General features: G+C 32.2%; 1 protein-coding gene across 1 annotated transcript; it reads right to left on the bottom strand.

The window, feature by feature from the left end:
- Positions 1-219: 219 nt before the first annotated feature.
- On the bottom strand, positions 220-27,747 carry LOC145314552 (uncharacterized). Its single transcript, XM_080154520.1, has 7 exons — positions 27,658-27,747; positions 9,845-9,892; positions 8,529-9,044; positions 7,944-8,156; positions 7,279-7,746; positions 5,055-5,123; positions 220-1,248 (listed from the first exon to the last, which is right to left on the bottom strand). Exons 2-7 carry the CDS (start codon positions 9,873-9,875, stop codon positions 1,175-1,177), a joined length of 1,371 nt encoding a protein of 456 aa, XP_080010646.1. The 5' UTR covers positions 9,876-9,892; positions 27,658-27,747; the 3' UTR covers positions 220-1,174.

The following is a 27,747-nucleotide window of genomic DNA, read 5'->3' as shown; positions in this document are numbered from 1 at the left end:
AATTTGCTAGCAGACGAACAAGGTAATTGGAATATGTTTGTATTTCGCTATTTGTGAATTCTGTCTTTGTTCATTAATTGAGATTTATTTTAAATTATGCATTAAATGCTATTTTAAGATCTAATTGTGTGAAATACAAAAATATTAAATGATCATATTCATTTCATGTATTTAATTATTATCTATTGTTACTTTAAAATGAAATAAAACAAAAAAAAATTTAATAAATAATTTATTCTAATCCGGTTTACATTTTTAAATAGATACAAGAAAATTTAACTTAAAATTTTATAGATATAAAAATATATCCTTTAAAATGGTTAAATCTTTTTAAAAATGACATTGTTACAAATTAAATAAGAAACAAATGATAAGCCAAACAAATGTTGATTTAAATTTCCATTAAAAATTCAAAATAAACAAGAAAAAAATATGAGATTTTTTACATGAATAAATAACCTCCAAACTGCCAACAGATATTGCCTAAATTAACGCCCTCCCCCCCCCCCCTAAATCCATAATCTATGGTGGTAGGAAAACCAAAACCCCTCCTGTAAAATTCCCCTACCCGTTTCTAGGGGGGTGACCGCTTATTTAAACCGTTTGCTAAAAATGTCTGTCAATATAAAATAAATTTTTACCAATTATCTGACTTATTTACTTATTCTCAAATGCCTGGGTATAATTTTTTACTAGTGATAGTTAAACTCTTAATAAAAATTAAATTCATTGGAGCGTTTTAAAAAACAGTTAGAGCCGCATATACATTACTTTTTACTCCTTTTTTTAATAAGTAATTTTTTAAAAATATTGAAACTAATTAATATCCACTGTATACGAGCCATAGTGAAAAATCATATTTCGTATTGCACTACTATAGTCAATTTTCAAGGAATAATAAAATAGAAATTAAAAATTTTTTACAAATTTTGTTCGCCAAGACCATCGGCCCTTTTTTGGCCAATAAAACAGAGCTTAATCCTATATTTATTATTTTACTATCCGAAGAAAGTTGTCTAAAATACGATGTAAAATATTCTATGTAAAAATATTAGTTCAATCTTTCATGTTTTATTATTATTAAAAATTATCAAAAATTGAACCGATTAGTAAAAAGTTTTGTGTTTGTGGCTCTAACTGTAATAATAAACAAAGCAAAGGATATAAATATAAATTATTGAAGGGTAAAACTTATAAAAGTAAAGGATATCATCATCAACACTGGATTCAAAAGGAAGCAGGACCCTGTGGTTAAAAAATGAAAATCTATTATCTTGAAATTTATAAAACATTTATTCGTTAAAGTAAATTTGAATAAAGACAAATTGTACTTAAACTAAACTTCATCATATGTTAACAAGGACGTACGAGCTTTTTTGTAAACTTTTTTTGGGCGAGATAAAAACCCGCATTTGGATGTGAAATTTCAAAAAGTTTCTAATTTGTAAAAATCATAGATAATGAACGAAGGGGTTGAAGAAAAATATACCACCAACTTAGGGGTTAAATTTTAAGGGGGGGGTAGGGTAGATATACCACACTTTTCTGGGATCTTGCCAAGTCAAGTATCAACTGTTGGGAATATCAAAGGATGACTCCATGCAAAATTTGAGCCGGATCCGGCCAAAACCGGCCGTGAATTTTATGAAAAACCGGTTTTTTCCGGTTTTTAGGGGGTATCTGTAAATCGATTCAGCTGGAGCAAAACCGGTTAAAGGTACAAAAAATTTTACTTCACATGAAATTTAGCCAATGCAATTGCCTACAAAATTGTACTTCATCATCAACTTGATTGGACAACTCTTTCCCCTCCTAAATGTCCATTAAAACCTAAGAAACGGCAAAAATCGCAAAAAATCACGCCTTCGGCGGCAAATAACGGCTAAACGGTCAGCCGGAGGCGAATGAAACATAAATAAAGAAATGTCTGCCTCAAAAAGTTGTTCAACATCAAAGAGATGCTTGAAGTCTCTAAAACGACTCCTTCCCCTCCTTTAAGGGGAAAAACTGAAAAAACGTGATTTTCAAAAGTATGCCCACTTCGTGGGTGTGGGGGGCACTGAACCCGTCACCCCAGGGTCACCAAATATAAAGTCTAGGCGGCCCACAATGCTGAATTTTCACCAAGTGAAAGTCTTGTGTCATTATCTCTTATGAGAAAAAAGTTATTAATTAATTAAAATTTCAAATTGTGATTTTTTGATGGATTTCTTTGATGAAATGACAGGCCGGTCAATTTTTAGGCCATTTTTTGCGGTTTTTGGGCCGTCACGCCCAAACGGTTTGAGATAATCTCACGGGACCTTTTGCCCAACCTAAGTCTGGTTATTTGTGAGGTCTAGAAAAAAAAATTAGACTTACGCAAAAGATTATAATTATAATCTTTACACAGAAAAATGGCACGAGGTAAGGGTTTGAGGTGGCAAAATGAGCCTACCAGCGATTTTTGACGGCACGCAGCGACGTCGTGCTTCATCCAATCCGGGATTTTTTTTTTCTTAGACCTCACAAATAACCAGACTTAGGTTGGGCAAAAGGTCCCGTGAGATTATCTCAAACCGTTTGGGCGTGACGGCCCAAAAACCGCAAAAAATGGCCTAAAAATTGACCGGCCTGTCATTTCATCAAAGAAATCCATCAAAAAATCACAATTTGAAATTTTAATTAATTAATAACTTTTTTCTCATAAGAGATAATGACACAAGACTTTCACTTGGTGAAAATTCAGCATTGTGGGCCGCCTAGACTTTATATTTGGTGACCCTGGGGTGACGGGTTCAGTGCCCCCCACACCCACGAAGTGGGCATACTTTTGAAAATCACGTTTTTTCAGTTTTTCCCCTTAAAGGAGGGGAAGGAGTCGTTTTAGAGACTTCAAGCATCTCTTTGATGTTGAACAACTTTTTGAGGCAGACATTTCTTTATTTATGTTTCATTCGCCTCCGGCTGACCGTTTAGCCGTTATTTGCCGCCGAAGGCGTGATTTTTTGCGATTTTTGCCGTTTCCGAGGTTTTAAGGGACATTTAGGAGGGGAAAGAGTTGTCCAATCAAGTTGATGATGAATTACAATTTTGTAGGCAATTGCATTGGCTAAATTTCATGTGAAGTAAAATTTTTTGTACCTTTAACCGGTTTTGCTCCAGCTGAATCGATTTACAGATACCCCCTAAAAACCGGAAAAAACCGGTTTTTCATAAAATTCACGGCCGGTTTTGGCCGGATCCGGCTCAAATTTTGCATGGAGTCATCCTTTGATATTCCCAACAGTTGATACTTGACTTGGCAAGATCCCAGAAAAGTGTGGTATATCTAGGGTAGGGTGGTGTCAACTGCAACCCCAAATAAAAGTATTAACCGACCGACCATTCATGTTTTTCTTTCTTTGGCGGATATTTGTGAGTAAAGAAAGTCGCTCAAAAGATCAGCATGTGACGTCATAAAAATGAGGGATTATCCATTACTTTTTTAGAGGTTATAAAAATATTTTCACCAACAATAAACTTTTCTTAGTATAGAATTCAAATAAAACAGTAATTGATAATCTTTTGTTACCTATAATTGTTTGCAAAATTCTTTTATTTACTAAGAAAAACAAGAATAAATAAACGTACATAAATAGCGCAGAAGATAAATTCACAGAACCTGGAAGATAGCCAAGACAAATTATCTTAGATATTAAATTATTCAAGATCAGAGGCGTGAAGAATAGGGTTGTATCCACCCCCATGGCAAAATTAAGGTGATAAGAGTATAAACCCTCCCAATACAACAATATAGGAAGTGTAAAGGTAAAAAAGCCACACACCCCTTTAATTTAAGGAGAGTGTTAAAAGAAATGGCAAATCCGCGGACACACTTGAAGTGGTTGGACACCTATGGGGGTGCATCCAAACCGAAAAGTGCATCCCCCTGACAAAGCCCTCTGCACACCACTGTTCAAGATTATTGCGGATATACAAACAGACAAACTCCAATTATAGATGAACTGAGCTGCTAAAAAGAAAGTGATAGTTATTTACCAGACTAATCGAAAAATAACACTCTGATAAAAATATGTGGTGTTTTTTTTCAGAGGTTTGAGAGTATCTATACAATTACTAGGTTTCCTCACGTTCTTTTGCGTATTTACTACTAATATTCCATTTTTTATTTTGTCCATAGCATCAAGGGAACTCTTTATTTAAAGGGTTATACAGAAAAATAGCCTTAAACCAACTTATGGGTTAAATTTAAAATCAAAATAGCTTAAAACCTTCCCTGGACTGTATGAGATCCATATCGGTTCAGTGGTTCACGAGATGCTTCGCTACAGACAAAAAAGCTTTCTGCTTTATATAATAGGATATATGTATGTACATTGTTTGCAGTGTACATTGTTTCTACAATGAAATGCCAATACAAGAGCTAATGAGCATGATGGTATGACCAATATAAAACTAAAATAGCACAAGACTTCAACCTAACGATGATATGATACAAGAAAAAAAATTGATTTTAAGAAAAATGCTCTATTTTGATTACTTTTTTTATTTGCCCCTTTTTTTCAACTGTTAAAAACACAGTTTATTTGTTCTTGCTATTGTGCATTTTATCATACCAAAATATATTATTTTTGTAAATCGTTTCTGATCAGTTGCTGTTTTTTTCCTCATGATAAACAAATACTTTTCTCGTATTCATTTGAATCCGGTGGATAGGAACCGGTTCTCATGAATACGAAAAAACTATGTCTAGCATCGTATTATATCCAGTTTTCTACGAATATAGAAATGTACAATCATAAGATTAAAACTAGTTTTTTTAGCCGGTGCCTTCGGCACCATGGGGCTAAAAAAACTAGTTTTAATCTTATGATTGTACATTCTATATCCGCGGAAAGCCGTTTATAATACGATACGAGAAATAACTATTCTTTTGTCCTTTTTGCTCCTACACATGACAGGCTAGAAGTATTATGAAAGCCGCTTTTTAATTTCCATGGTTGTCACATTATCAAAACCCTAATCACCAACTATACACATTCAGTTATAAATAGATTTTCATTTTATTCCTGAATTTTTATCCTTCTGTTCTTGTGCCTCTGCTGTACCAATGTGGGAGGGTTGGGATATTTCCTCTTTCACTAAAATAGATAATTCATAATTAGAATTCAGAAAAATATGATAACATCTATAACTAGCAAAGCACAAAAAAATCATGTTCCAGAATACGAGGTCAGGTAAATTAAGTTTATATTTTTTTATATTCATATGTTGTTGACTGATAGATCGACAGACCAAGATATTTACATACTTGAATCTTATTTGTTTAGGAAAGTTTCACAAAAAAATCAACCTTTTTTATCTATATATGAACCAGGTAACATTTCTCACATAGCTTTACAGATTGACTGATGGACAGACAGACAAAAATAATTATAAAATATATTTGCTACTATAAATTAGCAAGAAGGGGTACACTGAAGCTTATATCAATCTGTTGTATATACCCTGATAATCATATATTGAAAATTACTGTACAATCATAAAAGTTGAAAAGAAATTGAGTTTAAGTCCAATGGCCTTTCCCTTCATCCCTGAGAAAATGTTTTTCAAATAAAATTGTGCTTAAAGGGACTGTGAACGTAAATTTTTCTCATCTTAATATCAAATATTAACATTATCTCATTCATAATATCTCACAGATAGAGCAAAACGCGCTTTTGTTTGCTTAAAAAACGGCTTTTTCCGACGATTTTTATAAGGTACGGGGAAAGGAAGAAATTTTCCGTATTATATAAAATGTGCATTAAATTGCTTTTTTCTCCCATTATAGCTAAAATTAAACTTTTTCACATAGTTCTAGATTTTTCCTAACAGTTAAGCTGACTTTTAACATAATCCTTGCTTTAATCCAATGTATAGTTACTTAGAAATTGATAAAATAAGCAATATTTTTTTATTGAAAACCAAATACAATAACAAAGCCAGAAACAGGTTTTTTATTAGTATCCAATTAACTTTAAATGGCCCATCTCTCGCCCACCTTTAATTACAAATTTGTAAATAATAAAGACGCAATATTTCTTTATAAACAGTCTGATAAAAGTGTAAACTAATTCTCCAAAGTGGGTTATTTATTGTTCAACACAATAAAAAAGGATATTATTATTTTATATAACCTATGAGATTCAACCCTTTGTAGACAGTAAGGTATTTTTTTGTCAATAATACGAATTTAAAATATGTCTTTATTGCCTAATTACTACGTTATAAAAAAACGAATTGGCAATTTTATAGCATAAAATAAATCCTTAACAGTAAGTAAATTGTTTCAACTATATATGACAAGTTAAATATCCCTACAAACATTATAAGAAACAAAAACGTTCAGATTTTCCCTGTTTTTCCCTTTTTTCCTCTCAAAATACCATAAAATCAAGGCATTATTTCTGGATATTTTTGTGAATAGGACATTTTTGGTTGATCAGTGTAGTGAAATGTGCTTAGTAAATGTTAAGATTTGATAATCAGATGAGAAATTTTTACGCTCACACTCCCTTTAAGTAAAATACTTTTTTTCACTCTAGTGAATTTCTCAATTCAATTGCATTAACATTGACTGTAAGTCCTAACTCAATTCATCAAGGAAATGTGTTACTTCTGTTTCTGGAATAAGATAACCTTACAATATTATGTCACTTACAACATTAGAATTAAAGATATTATTTTTAGTATCTTTTATTTGACACAGTGTAGACTAGATTAATACAAGACTGCTTCATCATCGATGCTAATTGTTTGTTTTTAATTAGATTTTTATGAATATTTAATTTTTTTCAAATTATGATTGTACAATAATTTCTTTAGTAATTAAAATTAATTTTTTGTAATGTTAACAAATAATGTACATTTTAAATCTCAAATGAAAAGGTTTTTTCATTATATAGAAATGCAGGTTTAAATTTAATTAAAGAAGAAGTATAATAATTTAGTTTTACCAGGAAAAACTTATGTGTATTAATAAAATATTTACATATTACATGTTGCTAATTTCCTTCAACTTTTAGTAGTGAATGAAATAGAAATAAGTAACTATATATTTTTTTAGTTTGGAAACCTTTGGATAAATTCAAAATTTAATCTAACAAATACTTTGAATTTCCAACATTTTTGAAATTACTAAATAGACTTTACAAAAACATCCTTTATTGTTTTTGCAATTTGTATTTGGTAGTAATTTAGTTATACATAATCTATAGACTAATTAAAATCTAGTGTTGAGAAAAGATTGCAAACCTGATTTCATTTCTTCAGCATTTACTTCACGTTTTATATAATTATTATATTTATAAACATTGTCAACTCCATCCTCAACTGGAGATTGAGAATTATCCATTTTTGTTTCAACTGGATAGTATGGATACTCTTGCAGGGGAGGTGCTTGGGGGTTATATGATTTTTCAGAGACAAAAAGTGGATCCTCAGTAGATTGAACTGCAGGTTCCCTCTGGTATGCTTGATTATATTCCTGGTATTCAGGGGTCACTGGATGCACTGGGTACACAGGAGTCATTGAAATGACTGGTTTTTCTGTTGTCAAGGTAATTGGTGGTTGGGTTGTGATTGTTGTAATTGGGGCCATTGTGGTTGGGGCAACTGTTTCAACAGGTACTGTTGTCATTTCTGATGTTACAATTATGGTTGTTGAGGGCATCATTGTTGTATCAGTACTTACTGTTGTATCTGTGCTTATTGCAGATGTTACTGTATGTTCAATTTGTTAGGATGGTTTTATTTGTAAATCTAAATCTACTCTAAAGCATGCAGTGCACAATATAGAAAAGTAATTAATTTTATTATCAATTAAGGTTTAGTGTATTTACAATGCAATATCTAAGTTAATATATACACTATTCTTGAATACGATTGACTAAAAACTAATTATAAATCATCCTAAATACCTGTTGTAGGATTTGCAGTATTTGTTGTGCCATTTGTTGCTGTGGTGTCTGTAGTGGTCATATTTCCAATGGCAGTTGTGGAATTGACAGGAGTTGAGTCTGTGGTATCTTGAGTTTTGCCTGCAGTACTACTAGTACTATTATCAACTACAGTGTCATCCTCAGTGTTACTTGGATCAGGAGTTACTGTGGTGATTTCAGAAAAGTTTCCTGTAACAATGAATAAAAAAAATACATACATCAAATGGATGGAAATTGAGAACAATAATAAATATGATCAAATAATCAATATTTTTGTTGGTCCTTGTAGGCCTTCAGCTCCTATAAGCTTTAAATATGGTATTCATTTAAATTCCTCATTTTCTTATCCACAATAAAGACTAAAATATTTTTTCTCTTATTTATTTGAAACTGATTAATATCCAATGGATTAGAACCGGTTATCATCAATACGAAAAAAACTATGTCTAGCATTGTATTATATCCAATTTTCTACAAATGAAAAAATGTACAATCATAAGATAAAACTAATTTTTTAGCCTGTGCCTTCGGCATCTCAAGAAATAACTATTCTATTCATTCCTGAAGGTGTGGTCAAACTAGCCATACTTGAAGTCAGATCAATTATTGAGTCATCAGTGGAATTATTGCCATCAATAGTTGAAGAATTTGAATTTGTTGCTGGTGTTGTAGTACTAGCATCTATGTTTGTAGTATTAGATTCTGTTGTTGCAGTACCAGGATCAGCTGTTGTTACAGTAGAAACATTTGAAGTTTGAGGATCAGTAATTGCTGTATTTGAATCTGTTATTTCGGTAGAGTTAGTAGAATCTGTTGTTCCATTGGAAGGAGCTACTGTTGGAGGATCAGTGACTGCTGTATTTGAATCTGTTGTTACATTAGAAGGAGCTACTGTTGGAGGATCAGTGACTGCTGTATTTGAATCTGTTGTTACATTAGAAGGAGCTACTGTTGGAGGATCAGTGACTGCTGTATTTGAATCTGTTGTTACAGTAGAAGGAACTGCTGTTGGAGGATCTGTAGCTGTTGTATTTGCATCAGTCTGACCAAGTACATTATCAGAGTTCAAAATCAATCCTATTTAGGAGGTTTAGCATATATATGATTTAAATCTTTAAAATTCATAAAAGCTAATAAAACCTACTAAAATCTAATAATATTAAAGGATCTTTGATTAATATAAATTATGAACTTATACAACAAAGTTTGATAATACAAATTACATAGTACTTTTTTTAATCTTCTGAATTTAAAAAGATGTTTACTAATATAAAGTGATGGGACAATATAATAATTATTGTTTATATAATTGTTTTTTACTTCACTTTTCTTATATAAGTAAAAGAAAATGTTGTTAAAAGCTCTATTAAGAAATTCTTGATAAAATGATTTATTAATGTAAAAGTTGAGCAAAATGCCAGAAAGATATTTCTTTTTTTCTCCGAAATTTATAGATTTTCTAACTGTTAGACCTTTCAAATGGAGGGATGTAAAGGTACAATTTAGCATAGTAATAGACCTTATCCAACAGTCTTAAATTTTTTTAGGTCTTTTTTGAGGAAAATATTATTAACAAAAATTTGTGATTGTCTTTATGTTAGTAGAACTAAAGTAATTGTTACATTCATAACTAAACCTTTTCTTATATAAAAAGTAAGGGAAGTGTTTAAAATACTAAAAGGCTTTTTGAAGACTTAGTAATTAACTTATTTAGACATTAGTAAATTTACGTGAAGATTTACGACATTTAGACATTCTGCTAAGGTTTGTGTTGACTTATTAATTAGAATACCATAAATAAGCGTTATTTCAATGTTTTTTACCACACAATTTACTCTTTGATTAAATTTAATGAAAATAAATAAGCTAAAATTTTCCTAATAGTATGAGAATGAAATATTGTCCTCTCATTTTGTTGCAATTATTCTCTGAAATAGAATAAAAGTTTATTCACAAATTAACAAATAGATGCCTCTAGGAAAATTAAAGTACCTTATGATGAAAATTTTAGTTAGTTTCATAAAGTACAAAATTAACATATTTGTATTAGTTGACATAAAAGTAAACCTATGCTAAAGACACATGTTATAAAAGACCGAAAGAAAGACAAACAAACATAGAAAACTTGTAAAGCAGTTATGCATCAAACATTGTTATGTTTAATAAAAAAGTATTGTTTTACTGTTTTTTAGAAATTTAAATTTAATATTGAAATAAATATGCAGTACATTATATACTAATTAGAGAACCAAAAATTATTAAATTAATCCTCTATATAAAACAAGTCAACCATCCAATATTAATTTCATATGAAGCAAAATAAAATTTAGTTTAGGTTGGATTTTTTTCAAGATAAGGTAATTAAATTTTTTTGCATTAGTTTAACGTCGCTTTAGCTATGTTAATTGCTTCGCTTCTTATTATCCTTGTTCAAAATTAAATAATTTGTATTTGACTAAGATGAAATAACATTGTGGTGCTACGTATTGTAACTTGATATTACTGTATGGAAATAAAATTAAATATTCGCATTTGATAGTCATTTTATTGTTAGCACGGCTACTCTATAACTTAGTTATGTCAGAACGTCACTATGTCCTAATAAGTGCACACTCACACACACACAAACACCAATGAAGGCATAAATCCAGGGAGTAAGGGAGGGGACAATGGGCAATTAATTCAATATAAGAGTTATCAAAGAAAGGGCATGAAATCCAGTTTAATCCAATAAATTTGTAGGAAATTTTAAAGGGATTGTTAATTGAATAATATATTTCCATAGCGTCATGTAAAGTGAAATCACAACTTGTTTTTGATGAAATATATTGAGGTTTTTTGGTGTGATTTTTATATTAAAAGATTATTGGACCCGGCCAGCTGCTAGCAAGAATATGACTGCCCCTTTTTATTCTGTTTATTTCCCTTGCCCCCACCTCCCTTCTCCCTTCTCCCCCCCGTCTGCTACATTCCAAACTAACACAACGAGTGTTTATTTCCCTTCCCCCCACTTCCCTTCTTCCTTCTCCCCGTCTGCTACATTCCAAACTAACACAACAAGTGTTTATTTCCCTTCTCCCTTCTCCCCGTCTGCTATATTCCAAACTAACACAACGAGTGTTTATTTCCCTTCCCCCCACTTCCCTTATCCCTTCTCCCCGTCTGCAATATTCAAAACATACATTACGAGTAGCGGCATTCTATGCGCAAGTCCCCAAACTCAGTCAGAAACTGCTAAATTCTTGCACATTCCCTTTAAGCCAGTCCCCAAAGTCTGAGACTCCTCAAAATTGAATATTCGATCCATTGTCCCCTCCCTTACTCCCTGCATAAATAACTCTTATAATGGGTGTGCTAATATATCCAGAGCTGGATCTTTATATCATTTCAACGGTGCTCTAAATCACCCCACGCAGAATTTCAGCCAATCACAGCGGCGCATTTCGTAAAATTTCGTAAAATGCGCCGCTGTGATTGGCTGAAATTCTGCGCGGGATGATTTAGCGCACCATTAAAATGTTTTAAAGATCCAGCTCAGGTTTCTTAAGGGATAAGACAATGGATTAGAAATAATGTAGATCCCCAATGATTTTAAACAAAAATTTTCTTATGCTGATTAAAATTATTGGTTGAAAAGAATGGGCATCACTAGTTTGGAACCAAATAATTGAAATTAAATAAAGGTACCCAAAGTTTTGAGACAACAAATTAGAGAATATATTTAAGAATCTTTGGGTATCAGTGTCGTTTACACTCAAATTCTGTTAAACATTCTGAAATTTAATCAGTATTACTGTTTACTCCTCTTTTTAATCAAAACTGTATTACATTTAATAGAAGATGATTAAAGTCCCTCAACAGATTATAAAGTCATACGATAGAATAACCATTGAGAGGCCAGCATAAATGTTACTATTGGTCAATTACAATGTGTACTGACCTCTCATTGGCTATTCTATCGTATGACGTCTTAATCTGTGGAGGGACTTTAATCATCTTTTATTAAATGTAATACAGTTTTGATTAAAAAGATGAGTAAACAGTAATACTGTTTTATATTATTATTACTTCGCTAGATAATTGTGCTTGTTTATCATAAAAATAGTGGATAATAGTTTTAATTTATTTTTAACCTTTTACAGTTGGGCCCCCTGCCGGATCTTAATCGCCCTCCCCAATAAGAAATTACTTTAACACTTGCATTTCAATATTTCTTGGAGGAGTTACTGCTAAGATATCTTATAATTTTATCAAATGCTTTGTTTAAGTAAAATACATTTTATTGCTCTTTTCCTGGATGAAACTGCCAGGTTTGCTGGCATCCTGTAAATGCGGGGATATTAAAAAACTCTCAGTTATGTGTTATCACAATATATAAAAAGTCACTTAGTTATAGCCCTCATTAAAAAAGGGGAAGAAAAAAAACCGAAGAGGGGAGGAGGCATTCAATGCATACCCCCCTCCCTCTCTGTACCATTAGGATTGATATAGCTTTAATGGATGTTATATATATAGAAAGAGATTTTTGATCGTAATATGAAAGTAATGACCACTTTTGTTTGTTTTAGATTGTCGACATAACTATTGAAATTGTGTTTTCAAATTCAACAGAAAGGCAAAACCTACAAAAATAACCTGCTGCCCACACTCCCTAAACCATTAATTAAGAGTTAGTTTTACAAAATACAAGGATGACAACATCCATAAAAGCGAAGCACAGAAACGGTAGGACAAACGGACATTAACACTTGTATAGTGTCAGAACTGAATAATCAGAATGTAAATGTTTAAGAGTCAAAGCAAAATTGTAAGTTAATTTGTTGAAAGACTGCTTGATACAACATAATGTTTATGAACATACTTACATATTTAGAACTTGATTATAGAGTTTCTTCGCTTATAATATTGTATTTTGTTTTTCCAGGAATCAGTATACCAAAAATCAGATCGATCGGATAATTAGATCACATAAGAATTTTTTGTTAAAAAAGTAAAATAAACAACATGTTTAAAATGGACGTACGGACATTTTGGTAATGATTATAGAGTTGCTATTCTTTTTAAATCGTACCTTACTACTACAGAAATCACCATGCAAAGTTTAAAATCGATAGGACAATTCTAATATACCTAAATTAACGTAAAAAGCTATACGTTCCGGACGGACGTACGGATGGACCGACACTAATTATAGAAAACTTTCGCTTTTAAAAAGCAGTAATCATATTATAGACAGCTTTTCGCGGATAGTAAATTAAAAGGTTTAATTTTTACAGTAACTATATGCTTATCAAGAAAGCAATTAGTTTGCGCGTGTAGAATAGATCTTATCCATGTATTATAACACATATTAATTACAAATTAATATCTTGAGGAAAAATATAGAAACTTGGTCTGACTTCTAATGGAAAAGTTTGACTTATTAATACTTACAAAAGACATTACATCATATTTTGTAGCGAATCTATCCTATAACTTGGTAACATAAATCCTACAACCAAGCTTCTTTCTTTGCAATATGAAGCAGGAAAATCAACCTTTTACAATTTTATAATTCAGCTGGAAGTCTAAACCTGACCCAACTATGACAATCCCTCTTTTTCAATTAAACGATTTTAAATTTGAGGCTTAGTCACGGCTGCCAAACCGTTATATTAAGTATCTTTATGTCGTTTCACACTAAAAATTCTACAGTATCCACGCCTTTTTTCTCGTGCCAATTATTATAAATTATACTGCTTATTGTAACTACCAAATTCGTCCTTAGCCGCTTGAGGAATCTCATAAATAATCATGTTAGAATAGTTATTTCTCGCATCGTATTATAAACAGCTTTCCGCGGATATTGGCTGTACAATTATAAGATTAAAACCAGTTTATTTAGCCCCGAGGTCCCGAAGGCACGGGCTAAAAAACTGGTTTTAATCCTTTGATTGTACATTTTTATATTCGTAGAAAGCTGGATATAATACGATGCTAGACATAGTTTTTTCGTATGGATGAGAACCGGTTCTCATCCACCGGATTCGAATGAATGCGAGAAAAAGATTTAAATGATTCAGGGGGTATGTCTCTACTCTTTTAGATTTTGTACAAGAGGAAGATTATCAATAGCCGATATATTGATGTACAACACACAAAATTACCCCTTCTATAGATTACAAAATATTAGTAGTTGAAACGTTTTAACACTCAACTAAATGAACCAACCAATCAAAATTCAATGAAGGTCCCCAGAGTTGTAATGTCTCCTCTATCCCTGTGTGTGTTAAGCAGCTTCACAATTAAAAGTACCGCAGTAATTCTACAGCAAGTCAAGTAGTAATGACAATTACATATTGTTAATACAGAAACTGTACAAATAGTTTTCTTTCTCTTCTTCTAATTAGTACTTTGCATAATTAAAGGTAAAGTAAAGCTACTCTATAAAATTAGACAGCCAAAATATAACTAAAATTAAATGACAAAGTCTTAGCTGCTCCGTAAAAGTGTGTACCAGTTGTATAGATAAAATAATAATAAGTAAAATCAAAGATAATAAAGCATAGATAAGAATCCAGGCACAAAATTTCCCCTACATATCTACATAGGTAAGATCCGGACAATTGAAGACCTTAATGTTCTGTCGGCTTATTGTAAAGTCAAAACATATATGATTTTTTGTTTCCGAATTATTCTATAAAACTTCTTACCATAGGCGTCCAAGGGGGGGGGGGTAATGGGGCGATTACCCCCCCCCCCAAATGATTTTTGGGGGTGGCTATCTCTAATAAAAAAAAATTTTGCGCGCTTCGCGCGCATTTTTAATACTATATATTTAATAAAATTTAAATTACCCCCCCAAAAAATTTTACCCCGGGGGTAAATTTTGGGGGGGTAAACTAAATTTACCCCTGCCAACAGATTTCAGGGGGGGTAATTACCCCCCCAAGCAAATTTTACCCCCGGGGTAAAAATTTTGGGGGGGGTAAAAAAAATTTGCGGCGAGCTTCGCGCGCCATTTTACCCCCCCCAAACACGAATTACCCCCCCCCTAAAAAATTTTGCCCCCCCCAAAATAAAAAGCTTGGACGCCCCTGCTTCTTACATTTACTAAAAACCTTAATAACAGAATGATATAAATCCTCCCTATTCTGTGAGGTCAATAAGTTGTTTTGTTGGCAAATGCCAGTTACTTCTTTGACAGACAGACATGCAGACATACTCTAGTATAGAGATGCTGCGCAGCAAGAATCATGAATAAAATTGTTGAACATGTACTTTTTATCGTATGTAAGAACAGAAAAATATAAAAATACCCCAAATGTGGAAAACAACAGATCTATTACAAAGATCCTAAATAACAACCAAAATAAAAATTAGCAAAACACAAATTTTCAAACACGATTTCCTTTAATACAATATAAGAACAATACACGGCGATGGTGTTGAAAAGAGACTATCCACAAAAAAAACACTAAAGTACAATCAAGACATTTAGTAGCTACTAATAAATTTATTAAGACTAAAATTATTTGTTGAAAAGATTGGACACTATTACCGTGGAACCAACCAATCATAGTTCAGTAAAAAAGCCCAAAGTCATTGATTTAACGAATAAGATACCGTGGTTTTCAAACATTCGGTAACAGTGTAATTTAGAGTCTAATGATACATCCCTCTAGAATATACAACACTCAACTGCTTTGCTAAAGTCAAATTATCTTAATTAGAAAAGTCCAATAATTTGTAGTTTTTAAATAACATTTTTATAGGATTTATTGTAATCTTTGCTCGAAACTAATACAATAAAATGTAGCTTTTAAAAATTAAAATGCAAAAAAACTTCTTTTAATTATCCTTATACTAAAGTAACAGGATGTCTGTTTGTTTGTCTGTTAGGGTACATTGAACGCAACATTGCAAAGTATCGTAGAGACTTAAAAGCAACATAGATAGGTATCGTATTATTTAAAAAAATACATTTAAAGTGCCACTAGAAGCCTCTAGGGGCATAGCCGCTAGTTAAAAATGAAGAACGTGCAATTAAGTGGTTGGTTGTCTGAGGGCTTAGGATTTGTTACATTGTATGACATGGAAACTTATTTACCAAGAAAGTCAACTAACTGTCTAGTCGTCATGAATACAGAGATAGGGAAATGGAAAAAAATTAAAGAAACTTATATAAACTCTGAAACCTCCTAAAACCTGGCATTCATTCTTAAAAAAACCTACCTTTTGTCATTAAAAATAAGTGGTACTGGATGAAATTATAATAATTAATTAGCTATTATCAAAATTTATTTCTGGTGTCTATACACATAGCCTCTAGGAGCTTCACCCAATGAGGGTATAGTGACAATTTGCCACAAATAACAAAACACCACACTTCATCATCTACAATTTAAAATACTACAGAAACGAGAATTCTTTAGTTAACGTGGGTTAACAGACTGAAATATGTAGTTCTAATTTCTATTATGATATATAGAAGGACAATTAATCAAATATGTTGGCAGATTGACTGACCTATGCCTACATTCATATACTAAACATATAACAAACACCACAATCACACATAAACACACATACATACACACACACACACACACACCCAAACACACACATACCCCACAAACAAACACACACACGCAAACACATCACCACAATGACAAAAAAGTTTTATTGCAAAAGTTAAAGAAAATGTTGATAGTTGAAATGTTTGAATTGATATTATGTATATCTAATTTTACCAGTCTAGCCATTTTGCCAGCTGATCTACTCTACAATTAATAAAAGGCAAATGAAGTAAAAGATCAATAAAGCCTACAATTTTAACAAATTAAGTATCAATACAATAGATCAACAGCATAACTCTGTAAAAAGAGCATTGTTTTATTTCTAGATTAAAAATCTAAGACAGGAAAATCAGTTATGGTTATAATTAAGTTATAATTAAATTAGCAAGTGCTAACCGTTACAGACGGACCTAAGGACAGACAGACCCTAATTATAGAAATGCTTCACTTTAAATATCTGTATCGAAGCCACATAAATAAAACTAAACGCAGCTGCCGACCCTTTCTTCAACATAATGTATCATAATAATAACTAAAATATTTGAATCACTAATAATATGAATGTCAAATAACTGTAAGGTTACTAATGAAACTAATGGCATGTTTTGTTTAATTATAAAATATCATAAAAATACTTTTATTCAGCAGTTTATTGTATATAATTCACATGCAGTAGAGTGTACCAAAAATATTCTTTTTTTGAAAAAAAGTTATTTTTCTGGCATTTTATTTCGAGACTTTTCTGTAGTCAGCTTAATAGAAACATTAGGTTAATATAATTAAAGATATATGTACTAAATAATAAAAAATAGGACCTATTAGCTAAAATTAATGCCTAAGCTTGAATTGAAATAATTCTAAAATTGTATTTAGCATCTAATTTTAATTAGATTTAAAATTCATAAAAAAAATTAAGAAGAAGAGTATTTCATTAGGTGATTTTCAAGGAAGTGTGGTAGGGGGAATTAATCATAAATATCAACATATTTTTTGTACATTTTAATGTACTTTTATTTAAAACGTGAAATACCTTAAATAATTTTGATTGGTGATTCAATTATGATCTACAAATCAGCAATTTTAAGATTAGTAATTTATCCTCAAATTAAAATTTTAATGTTGAATCTATCTACATATTTCTAAGTTCAAATATTTTTTTGGGGGGTTGTGTATTTTTTTGCTAGGAGCTCTTTCACTTTCTTCCAAAATAGTTATAAACCCTCCCAGCACCTATAAGAAGCTACACTGTAAAGCAGAACCATATCGGTTCAGCGGTTAGCGAGTTCCTTCGTTACAGTCAGACACATAGTCAGATAGACATCATGTTACTTGACATCCTGTTACTTTACTGCAAGAATGGTACTGATGGAGACAAAAAGTCTTGCTGTTTGGCTAGGTTTCAAACATTCAATTTCAAGAAACAACAAAATTTAGTCAGACTGAATACATTTTTATAAAATAAGCTTATAAATCTTTAAAAACCAATATGTTTTATTTGCAAATTTTGAACTTTTTTTTTAGCTATAAACTTAATTCATTCATAAATTTTCAATTTTCTGGTATGTTATTAAATGTAATAAATTTTGTTCAGGAGGCTGACACATTGTAAATTATGGACGCTAGATTAAAATCATTGCAATACACTCTGCTAAACTTGTAAGCTATTGTTATGTCAACACAATGATACTAAGGAAATGTTGATTTATTTTTCTTAATTCAAATCAAATCAGCATATATCAGTAATAAAAATCATTTTATAATTCATTTTAACAAATATATACCATGTGGACTTAATTATTTAATATGTTACATAAACTTATTGGAATCAGTCCCGAATGGCCTTTAAACTGTTGAGCTATTATTATATCAACTTAGTGACATCTAATTTTTCTTCTTAATTCAAATATGATTGGTTGAGAGATTTGGTACATTAGGTATTCTACTCTTAAAACAGCATGTTAGGTAGAGAATAAATAAAATCGTTTTCATTTATTTTAACTAATAGTTATCATAACTAACTAATAAATTAAAATCTCAACTTATAGCTCTCAAGTTCCAAATGGCCTTTCAACTATTGCTCTGTTTAATAGCAATTTTAACATTATTAGAATAGCTTCAGATAGTAGATAAAAATCTTTTTGGTAAAGCAAATATTATTATAACAACATAACCAATTAAAATTGTGAATGTCAACATACAGCTACTAGGTACTACAGGAAAAATTGTCCAGGGATATAAGAAGAGAGATTAACGGAAACAGCCTGGCAAAGTTAGGAAAGGTTAGCTCACAAACAAAATAATCATTTCCATATAAACAACCCCTTAAATAGTGGATGTAAATATTCATTTATTTCCCGGAGGTAATCATTTATTTCCCGGAGGTAGTCATTTTTAGAAGATTTTAAATTTTTTTTGGAAGATTTTTGAATTTTTATTAATTATTAAAAGAAACTTGATCATAGCCGGAAAATAAATGAAAATTAAAAACCAAAATTAAACCACATTTTAGCATAAAAAATGAGTTTTTTGTTTAAATGAGAATGATATTCCTGTCCAGTTTTTTGTTTAGGAATGAATATTTCTTACCCTCGTGAATAAATGATGACCTATCAGTCCATCATTTATTCCTTCGGGTAAGAAATATTCATTCCTAAACAAAAAACTGAACAGGAATACCCCATTTTAAAAATTAAATACGACATTTGTGTGTAAATCCTGAAGACGACCTTTATTTGTTTTCCCACCATTTTTTATCTTAGAGTAAAATCTGTCTCTGTCTTCCGAGTTTATCTGACCTTATAATGTGGTTACAGAATTGCAATCTGTAATTACATGGTAAATGCATCATATAGAGATTAAATAATGACCAACAACGATCACTAGAGTATTGTATGATTTATTATTACATCGTAAATACATTATACTAAAGATATTAAATAATGACCAGCAACGAACACTAGTGTATTGTATACTTAATAACTACATAAGGTTTAAATAATGACCAATTAGAATCTAATGTAAATTAACAATACATAATGCCTACCAAAAAATGTACAAAACCTCAATTCAAACTATCAACCATGAAACTAAATCTGTGTTAGTGCTTAACCCACATAGAGTTAAAACAACAAATCCAATTTGAACCTTTAATTCTATTATTGTTTCAATTGAGATGTGCAAAATGTGTTTTTAGTAGCGAGGCTACTCTGTGAATAACAGGATTTATTATTTTTATCATCCCAGATTAAAACTCCTTAGCCCTAATAGGCCTCTAGGAGCAACTGAAATAAAGGAAAAGGGTGAAAGTAGTTTACCACTTTTTTTGTTTTTGAAATAGAAAATAAAAGTATTTAGGGGCAAGGACATCCAAGGTTTTTTAAATCTCTGCAGGGGGGGTATTTTCTAATTGAGGGGGCTAAAAAAACCTCAAAATAATTGAGAGTAATAAATTTGTCAAGAAGGGGGTATTATAACATTAAAAAATTAGGGTTAAAATACCAATTTACCCCTTCTCGATAAACGTCCTTGATTAGGGGACATGATTTTTTTTAAATTTGTTTTTTTTTTGCATAAAAACCTGTAAGAAGCCAAACAGTTTAGGAGACCTCTAACCGGTCCAGCGGCTAGCTAGATCTTCCAACACACACACACACAAGACCGTTTGTTTATAACTATTTTTAAGGAGTCAGAAGATCAAAAAAGATAATCCAATTAAAATAAAACTCTATTTTTCCTGCATAAATTTGACAGCTTACAAATGCACGGATTTAAAAACTACGCAACATGACGTTGTGTTGCATGGATAAGGTATAAAAATGTTTCAATCTATACAAGAGAATGAATAATTGAAATAAATTCTAATGAAAATTCTTTTTGTTAAAAATACTTATTAGTTATATTAAAGTAGCTAACTATGTCTATCTGTTTATTTGTCTGTAGTTTAGGATCTTGCTATCCGCTAGACCTTTTCCTTTATAGGTGCCGGAAAGGTTTATAACTATTTTGATGGAGGGTACCGCTACCCTCTCAAAAAATATAACTTCTATAAACCTACACCCCCAAAAAATATTAAACTTTTTCTTTTTAGAACAAAATGGGGAGTAGAGGTAGGACTTTCCCCTCCAGTTGGTGGCGAGGCGTCCCCCTCATCCCCCCTTTAAATTACTTTTATCTTTTTAAAGTGAAATAAGTTTCTTTGTTGGTCTAAGAGGACTTCGTCCCCAAAGAGGCAAGGATGTTTCGCACCCACATTTCTTGTTATAAAAATAAAAATTTAGGAGGTTTTTTTTAGGAAGACGATTATGATACTTACAGAGTGTGCAAAAAACGTCAAAAATCGCCGTTTTTGTGTATGTTTGGCGGGCCGGTGCGACCAGACCGTGCGGCCGACCGGCTTTGGACACAAATCCCTGGATACTCTGTAAGTGATTGTGGACGGTCCGCAAAGCCATTTACGAATCTTAACGGACTCAATTGTTGGTTTATATCAATATCATAATTAAATTTTTTAATGCAAATTTATCCCCTGTCCACGAAATCATCTAGGAACTATTTAAAGTTTGAATATTGAGCTCTCTCAGTGCAAACTTTAAGTTTGTAATCTTAACCCTTTACAGTCGGGCCCCTTGCCGCACCTTAATCAGTCGGGGGGGGGGGGGCGTTCAACGCCCCCCCCTTATTATCACAGTTCCTATTAGAGCTAGAGGGCAAATTTTTTTTGTGCAAGTCCCCTGTTTGATAATGAATTTCCGACCTTTTATAAGTCTAAGTCAATTTTCGCTTCCTTCACCCTTTTATTTAACAACCTTTGTTTTTAGGTCCTTTTTTACTTAAAAATTTCAAACGGCTGTAATTTTTTATTTTTAAAGCTAGAAGAAATTTTTTTGCAGAAAATGTTTATTTTTGTGTAAATTTTACATTAGAAATATCAAAATATAAATTTCAGCGGCCGCAGCTGTACTTGGCAGCTTCCAGCCGCCGCAGTCGGCGGTCGGCGGGAAAACGGCGGCGGATCTTCATGAAATTTTAATACGTTATGTAGACATGTAAGAAAAGCTTAAGTTTAAAATTTGAAGTCTCTAGGTCAAAAATTGCGGCCACAGGAGCCTTTAGAAGATTTCTGGAGACCTGGAGGATCAGGACCTGCAGGATCATACCTGGAACCTGAAGTTACTTGAACACCTGTATTTCAGATAAGGATGTACTACTAGAGGATTTTTTAGTATTTTGGTATGATAAAATGCTTTGTTTTAGTCAAAAAAATATTTTTGCTCTTTACCTGGATGACCCTGCCAGGTTTGCTGGCATCCTGTGCCCGCCAGGATGGAGATATTCAAAAAATTCCAACTCTCAGTGATGTGTCATACCCATACTTAAAAAGTCAAGCAGTTTGGGCTCTTTATCTTTCACACACAGAAAATGAGATAGAAAAAACCGGAAGGGGGGGCGTTCAACGCCCCCCCCCCCCCCCGACCGTTAAGGGTTAAGTATATCAGGGAGGAAGAAGTAAATGGAAGATAAATTTACTTTAATCCACCCTTACATCTAATATAATGAACAGGGGCATTGGACTGTTATTCATCTGGTCCCCAAAGTTTTCTAAACACGGTCTCTAATTCGTTAGCTTAAAACTTTTGGGTATTTTATGAAATCTTGAATTGGTTGTACAAACCATCAATACTTTAAATCTGCAGTAGGGTTAATTTTGTTTATTGTAATTGGGGGTGTGCAGGATAAGACAATTCATAGGGTTGGTGTTTGAATTATCAACTGACCTATCTCTTATGTCCATGAAAATAATACAATTTAAGGCAAACAAGAAGGAAAATCTTATAGTATATATCCAGGGAGTAAAAGAGGGGACAATGGATCGAATATTCAATTTTTAGTAGTCTCAGACTTTGGGTACTGGCTTAAAGGGAATGTGCAAGAATTTAGCAGTTTCTGACTGAGTTTGGGTACTAGCGCATAAAATGCCGCTACTCGTTGTTTTAGTTTTAAATCTAGCAGACAGAGAGTTGAGAATACACTGCTCCATACTCTATTTCACTCCCCTCTCCTCCCATCTCCCTTTTTTTAAGCACACGATAGGAAAAGGAAGAAGTGAGGTGGGGGCGTGGGGCAAGGGAAATAAACTGGATAAAAAAGGGGCAGGCTGGCGTATTGGTTCATATTTTTGCCCAGCCAGCCAGCAGTTGGCTGGGTCCAATAATCTTGTAAGATAAAAATCGCACTATAAAGCTCAATATATTTCATCTAAAAACAAGACGAGATTTCGCTTTGCATGATTTTTTTCTTAGTTTATAATTTTCTAAATTTAATGAACAAACCCTTTACAATTTCCTCCAAATTTTATGGATTAGTGTGAATTTCATGGCCTGTCTTTGAAAACTCTTAAATTGAATTAATTGCCCATTGTCCCCTCCCTTACTCCCTGGTATATATCATTTAACCATATAACTCTTTTAGAAGCAAAGATAATCTATAATTCCAACTTTAAAAACAAGACGAGATTTCGCTTTGCATGATTTTTTTCTTAGTTTATAATTTTCTAAATTTAATGAACAAACCCTTTACAATTTCCTCCAAATTTTATGGATTAGTGTGAATTTCATGGCCTGTCTTTGAAAACTCTTAAATTGAATTAATTGCCCATTGTCCCCTCCCTTACTCCCTGGTATATATCATTTAACCATATAACTCTTTTAGAAGCAAAGATAATCTATAATTCCAACGTCTGTCCATCCGTCAGTCTATAAAAAATATATGACAAAAAAATGATCTTCCTACTTTCTAAAAAAAAGCAGCTACAGTACATTGCTAGGAGCAGGGAATTTTCTACACGAAAAAAAGATTTTTTTTTTGGTTTCTATTTCAATTAAACTTAAGCATCCACACTCAATAATTTATTGTGAATAAACCTCTGGTTAAGAATCTTCCTCTCTGTAACAACAAAAATTACAATGAGAAGTAGAGAGAATAAATTTTTATAGTTTGGCCTATTTTAAAATGTTTTTTTTGACCTGTTTACAATTTATTTTAATGCTTATTGTGGACAAAATTGCTTTAGAAAATATTATCCATAGCTGACATAAACTAAAAGTCATTTAGATTTAGATGAAACTATTGAATATCATCTATGTTGAGTTTGTGGCATAAAAAAAGTCATAGCTGACAATTTATGAGACTTCTCATGCTAAAATAAAGAGCAAAATATATTTATTTGGTTGTGTTAAATCTGTTTTGAAATGTGTAGCTACACCCTGAGGTTGACGGATGTGACACCAGTGACCACAATCCATTTACTCACACAATTTATACACGGATAGTAAGGGATAAGACAATGACGGATGTGACACCAGTGACCACAATCCATTTACTCACACAATTTATACACGGATAGCAAGGGATAAGATAATGACGGATGGGACACCAGTGACCACAATCCATTTACTCACACAATTTATACAGGGATAGTAAGGGATAAGACAATGACGGATGTGACACCAGTGACCACAATTCATTTACTTACACAATTTATACACGGATATTATGGGATAAGATAAATACGGATGTGACAACAGTGACCACAATCCATTTACTCACACAATTTATACACGGATAGTAAGGGATAAGACAGTGACGGATGTGACACTAGTGACCACAATCCATTTACTCACACAATTTATACACGGATAGTAAGGGATAAGACAATGACGGATGTGACACCAGTGACCACAATCCATTTACTCACACAATTTATACACGGATAGCAAGGGATAAGATAATGACGGATGGGACACCAGTGACCACAATCCATTTACTCACACAATTTATACAGGGATAGTAAGGGATAAGACAATGACGGATGTGACACCAGTGACCACAATTCATTTACTTACACAATTTATACACGGATATTATGGGATAAGATAAATACGGATGTGACAACAGTGACCACAATCCATTTACTCACACAATTTATACACGGATAGTAAGGGATAAGACAGTGACGGATGTGACACTAGTGACCACAATCCATTTACTCACACAATTTATACACGGATAGTAAGGGATAAGACAGTGACGGATGTGACAACAGTGACCACAATCCATTTACTCACACAATTTATACACGGATAGCAAGGGATAAGATAATGACTGGTAAATTAACGTACATCCTAACTATTGATAAACAAAGCTGACACTTCTGAAGATTAGTTTTACCAATTAGTTTTAACAAAAGTACCCTAAGTTCTGAACTAACTAATAAAAGAGCTTGTTTATAAAACTTTGGGTACCAGAGTAATTTACAGTCCAATGTTCAGCTTAAAAGACAGCGCTGGTTATAAAAACTCACATCCCTTTCCTCCCCCTAATTTTAAAAGATTATAAAACACATGAAATAAAAGGTATTAACTTTTCGTCCATTGTTAATCCCTATATCCCTGCTATCTATTAGAATTTACCTGGATGACCTCATAGAATATTTTAACTTCTAAACAAAAATTTCTAATTTCTTTTTATTTTTAATCCTACTATGTAAAGTAGTAAGCTTTTTTGTCTTTGGCGAAGGATCTCCTTTACAGCGAAGCTTCTTATATGTCCAGGGAAGGCTATTAACTGTTTCGGAGAGGCTATCTCCAACCTCCTCAAAAAATGACCTTCCCCCCAATTTTTTTTCTTTTTAAATCTTAAATTAAGGAGGGGGGTTCGAATTACCAACCCCCCCTCCCACCCATCTTTAAGTGCCTCTAGAGTCTTCTAGGGGTGTAGCCGCCAGTATAGATTATAACATGGAAAAGTATGTGCTTTGCAAGTGATTGAGGGATAATTCACGGTTTTATATAAAGCAGTACAAGATTTGAACTTAGCTTGAATATTTAAAAGAAGGTTCATCTACTAAAATCTAGCTAATATTAATTCAACTTTTAGAAATAATATTTTAGATTTTATTTGCTTATTGAATATGGATAATGACATAGCTGACAAATATATAAAGGAGCTCTAGCTAACAGTATAATTATCTTTATAGTAGCTGCACTAACTAAAAATTGTTTTGATTAGTCTGTAACTAGGTTGGTTTACTATATGACCAAAATCCATTCAGTTTAAATATTATTTTGTAAAGGACAGTCGTGTTAAATCCGGGAAGGAAGAGGACAATATGGTAGAAACAGTAATCTCTCCCCCCTAGACCTAACATTTTCTAGATATTAAGGGCAAGCTCTTGAACTTAAGAATTGAGAGGCATAATTAATTTGCAGTCCATTGCCCAATCCTTGTATCCTTTTAAGTAAAACTGTAAAACCAGAAAATGCATTTCATCATTTTCATTTCAGGGGGTTGGTGAAAACTTACTTTATTCCTTGAATCTATATTTGAAAAATATATATTCAAGACTTTTTGATGTCCCGTAAACTTATCCTATATATCTGTTTCATTTTCACTGTGTAAAAGAACATAAATGACTTATAATTTAATCGTTTGACAGATACAGTGTAGTGGGCACATAATTCAAACAAACTTTGGTACAGGTACAGAGAAATAATTTTGTTAGGACTTGAACAAAGCATTTAAAAGTTAAAAGAAAAATAAGATAATAAAAGATAAAATGAAAAGTGTCAAAGTCAACTTCAGGTTCCAGGTATGATCCTGCAGGTCATTAACGTTGAACGTCTCCTGTGACTGCTATTTTGACCTACAAAGATACTCCAAATAAAATATAAAATATATGAAACATTTGCTTAAAATACTTCCAATTAGCCTACAATGTACCTTAAAAATTAACAGATAACAAGATTTAGTTTAAGAATTTCTATCTCAATCCGTCGATATCATATGCTTTAAATAGTTATTTTATCGTCAATTTTGAAATATGAAACCTATTTTAAACTGTCAATTCATTAAAATAACATTTAATGTATGCGTTTGATTATTAATTAATTACTTAAAAAGGCCTATGAATAATAGCAATTGTGTTGATTTAAATCTCAGAAACAGATGCCAAATGGATATGTAAAGTACAGTTCTTCATAAATGTCCTTATCAGTTTATTTACAAAAAGTATGATACTAACAAGGATGCCAACATCCATAAAGCCAAAAACTCTGAGATCAAACGGAACATAGACAAACACGAGATAAATAGGACTTTATGGTAAGAATTATAGAGTTGCTACGCTATCTTAATCGTACCTAACTGTTACTGAAATCATCATCCGAAATTTGAAATCGATAGGACAATTCTAACATGCATGAATTGACGAAGAGATCTAACATACGAACGAAGAGGCCCTACATATAGAAAAGCCTTGCTTTTTGAGAAAAAAATTTCAATAATAATGTGTATACTGCTCCATAATGACAATAAAACGTCATTCTAATGTTTCTAATGCATTTTAATGGCATTCTTAATGGTCTTGCTTTATGAAGGTTTAGCCGACAAAATAATTCAAATACCAACAACAACTCAAACTTTAACAACTGCGGTTGGATAATAAAACATCTTGATTTTTGTAAATAAATACCTAGCTTATTAAGAAATCTTTGAAATAACAAAATCCTCCCCCCCTCCTCTCCCAACTAGGGTAAATAAACTGAAAATAATGGAGGAAGAATATTTTTTATGCCTAACCCCTGTGGGACTTCCCTGTAACCAATAAACTCTAACCTAACCGTTCTAAAGTAATAGACAAACATACAAAACTACCCCTCACATATTTTCAATTTATTTCAAAAGACGAGGGAGGGATTCTGTGCTCGACTGAAACTTTGAGGAAAACCACCGTGCAAATGACTATTTACAATCTATAATACAAAGTAGAACGATGTCTGTCTGTCTGTCTGTTTGTTTGTTTGTAAAGAAGGATCTTGCTAACTGCTGAACCGATTGGGTTCTTCTTTACAGGGTAGCTTCTCATAGGTCCCGGGAAGGTTTATAACTATTTTCTAGGGACACCCCTAACCCCCCAAAAAAATAAAAAATACCCCCCCCCCAAAAAAAAAAAAAAAATTTTCTTTAAAATCTAAAACACGAAAAATTAGTTTGATCAAACCTCTTGGGGCAAACCTCTTAGTACTATGTAAGTTTTCATAAGGTTCATAAGATACGTATAACTTATGCATTTAATTTACCTTTTAGCACAGTTTTGATTAAATTTTAACTTAATTGGATTATTTAATCAACTAGAGAGAGTATGGAGAGATGTGGAATCTAGATTTAAA

The sequence above is a fragment of the Acartia tonsa genome, chromosome 3, assembly GCF_053477335.1.
Source record: "Acartia tonsa isolate MP-2025a chromosome 3, ASM5347733v1, whole genome shotgun sequence".
Lineage (NCBI taxonomy): Eukaryota > Metazoa > Arthropoda > Copepoda > Calanoida > Acartiidae > Acartia > Acartia tonsa.
The sequence above is the reverse complement of the archived record's forward strand: the minus strand, read 5'-3'. Positions and strand labels throughout refer to the sequence as shown.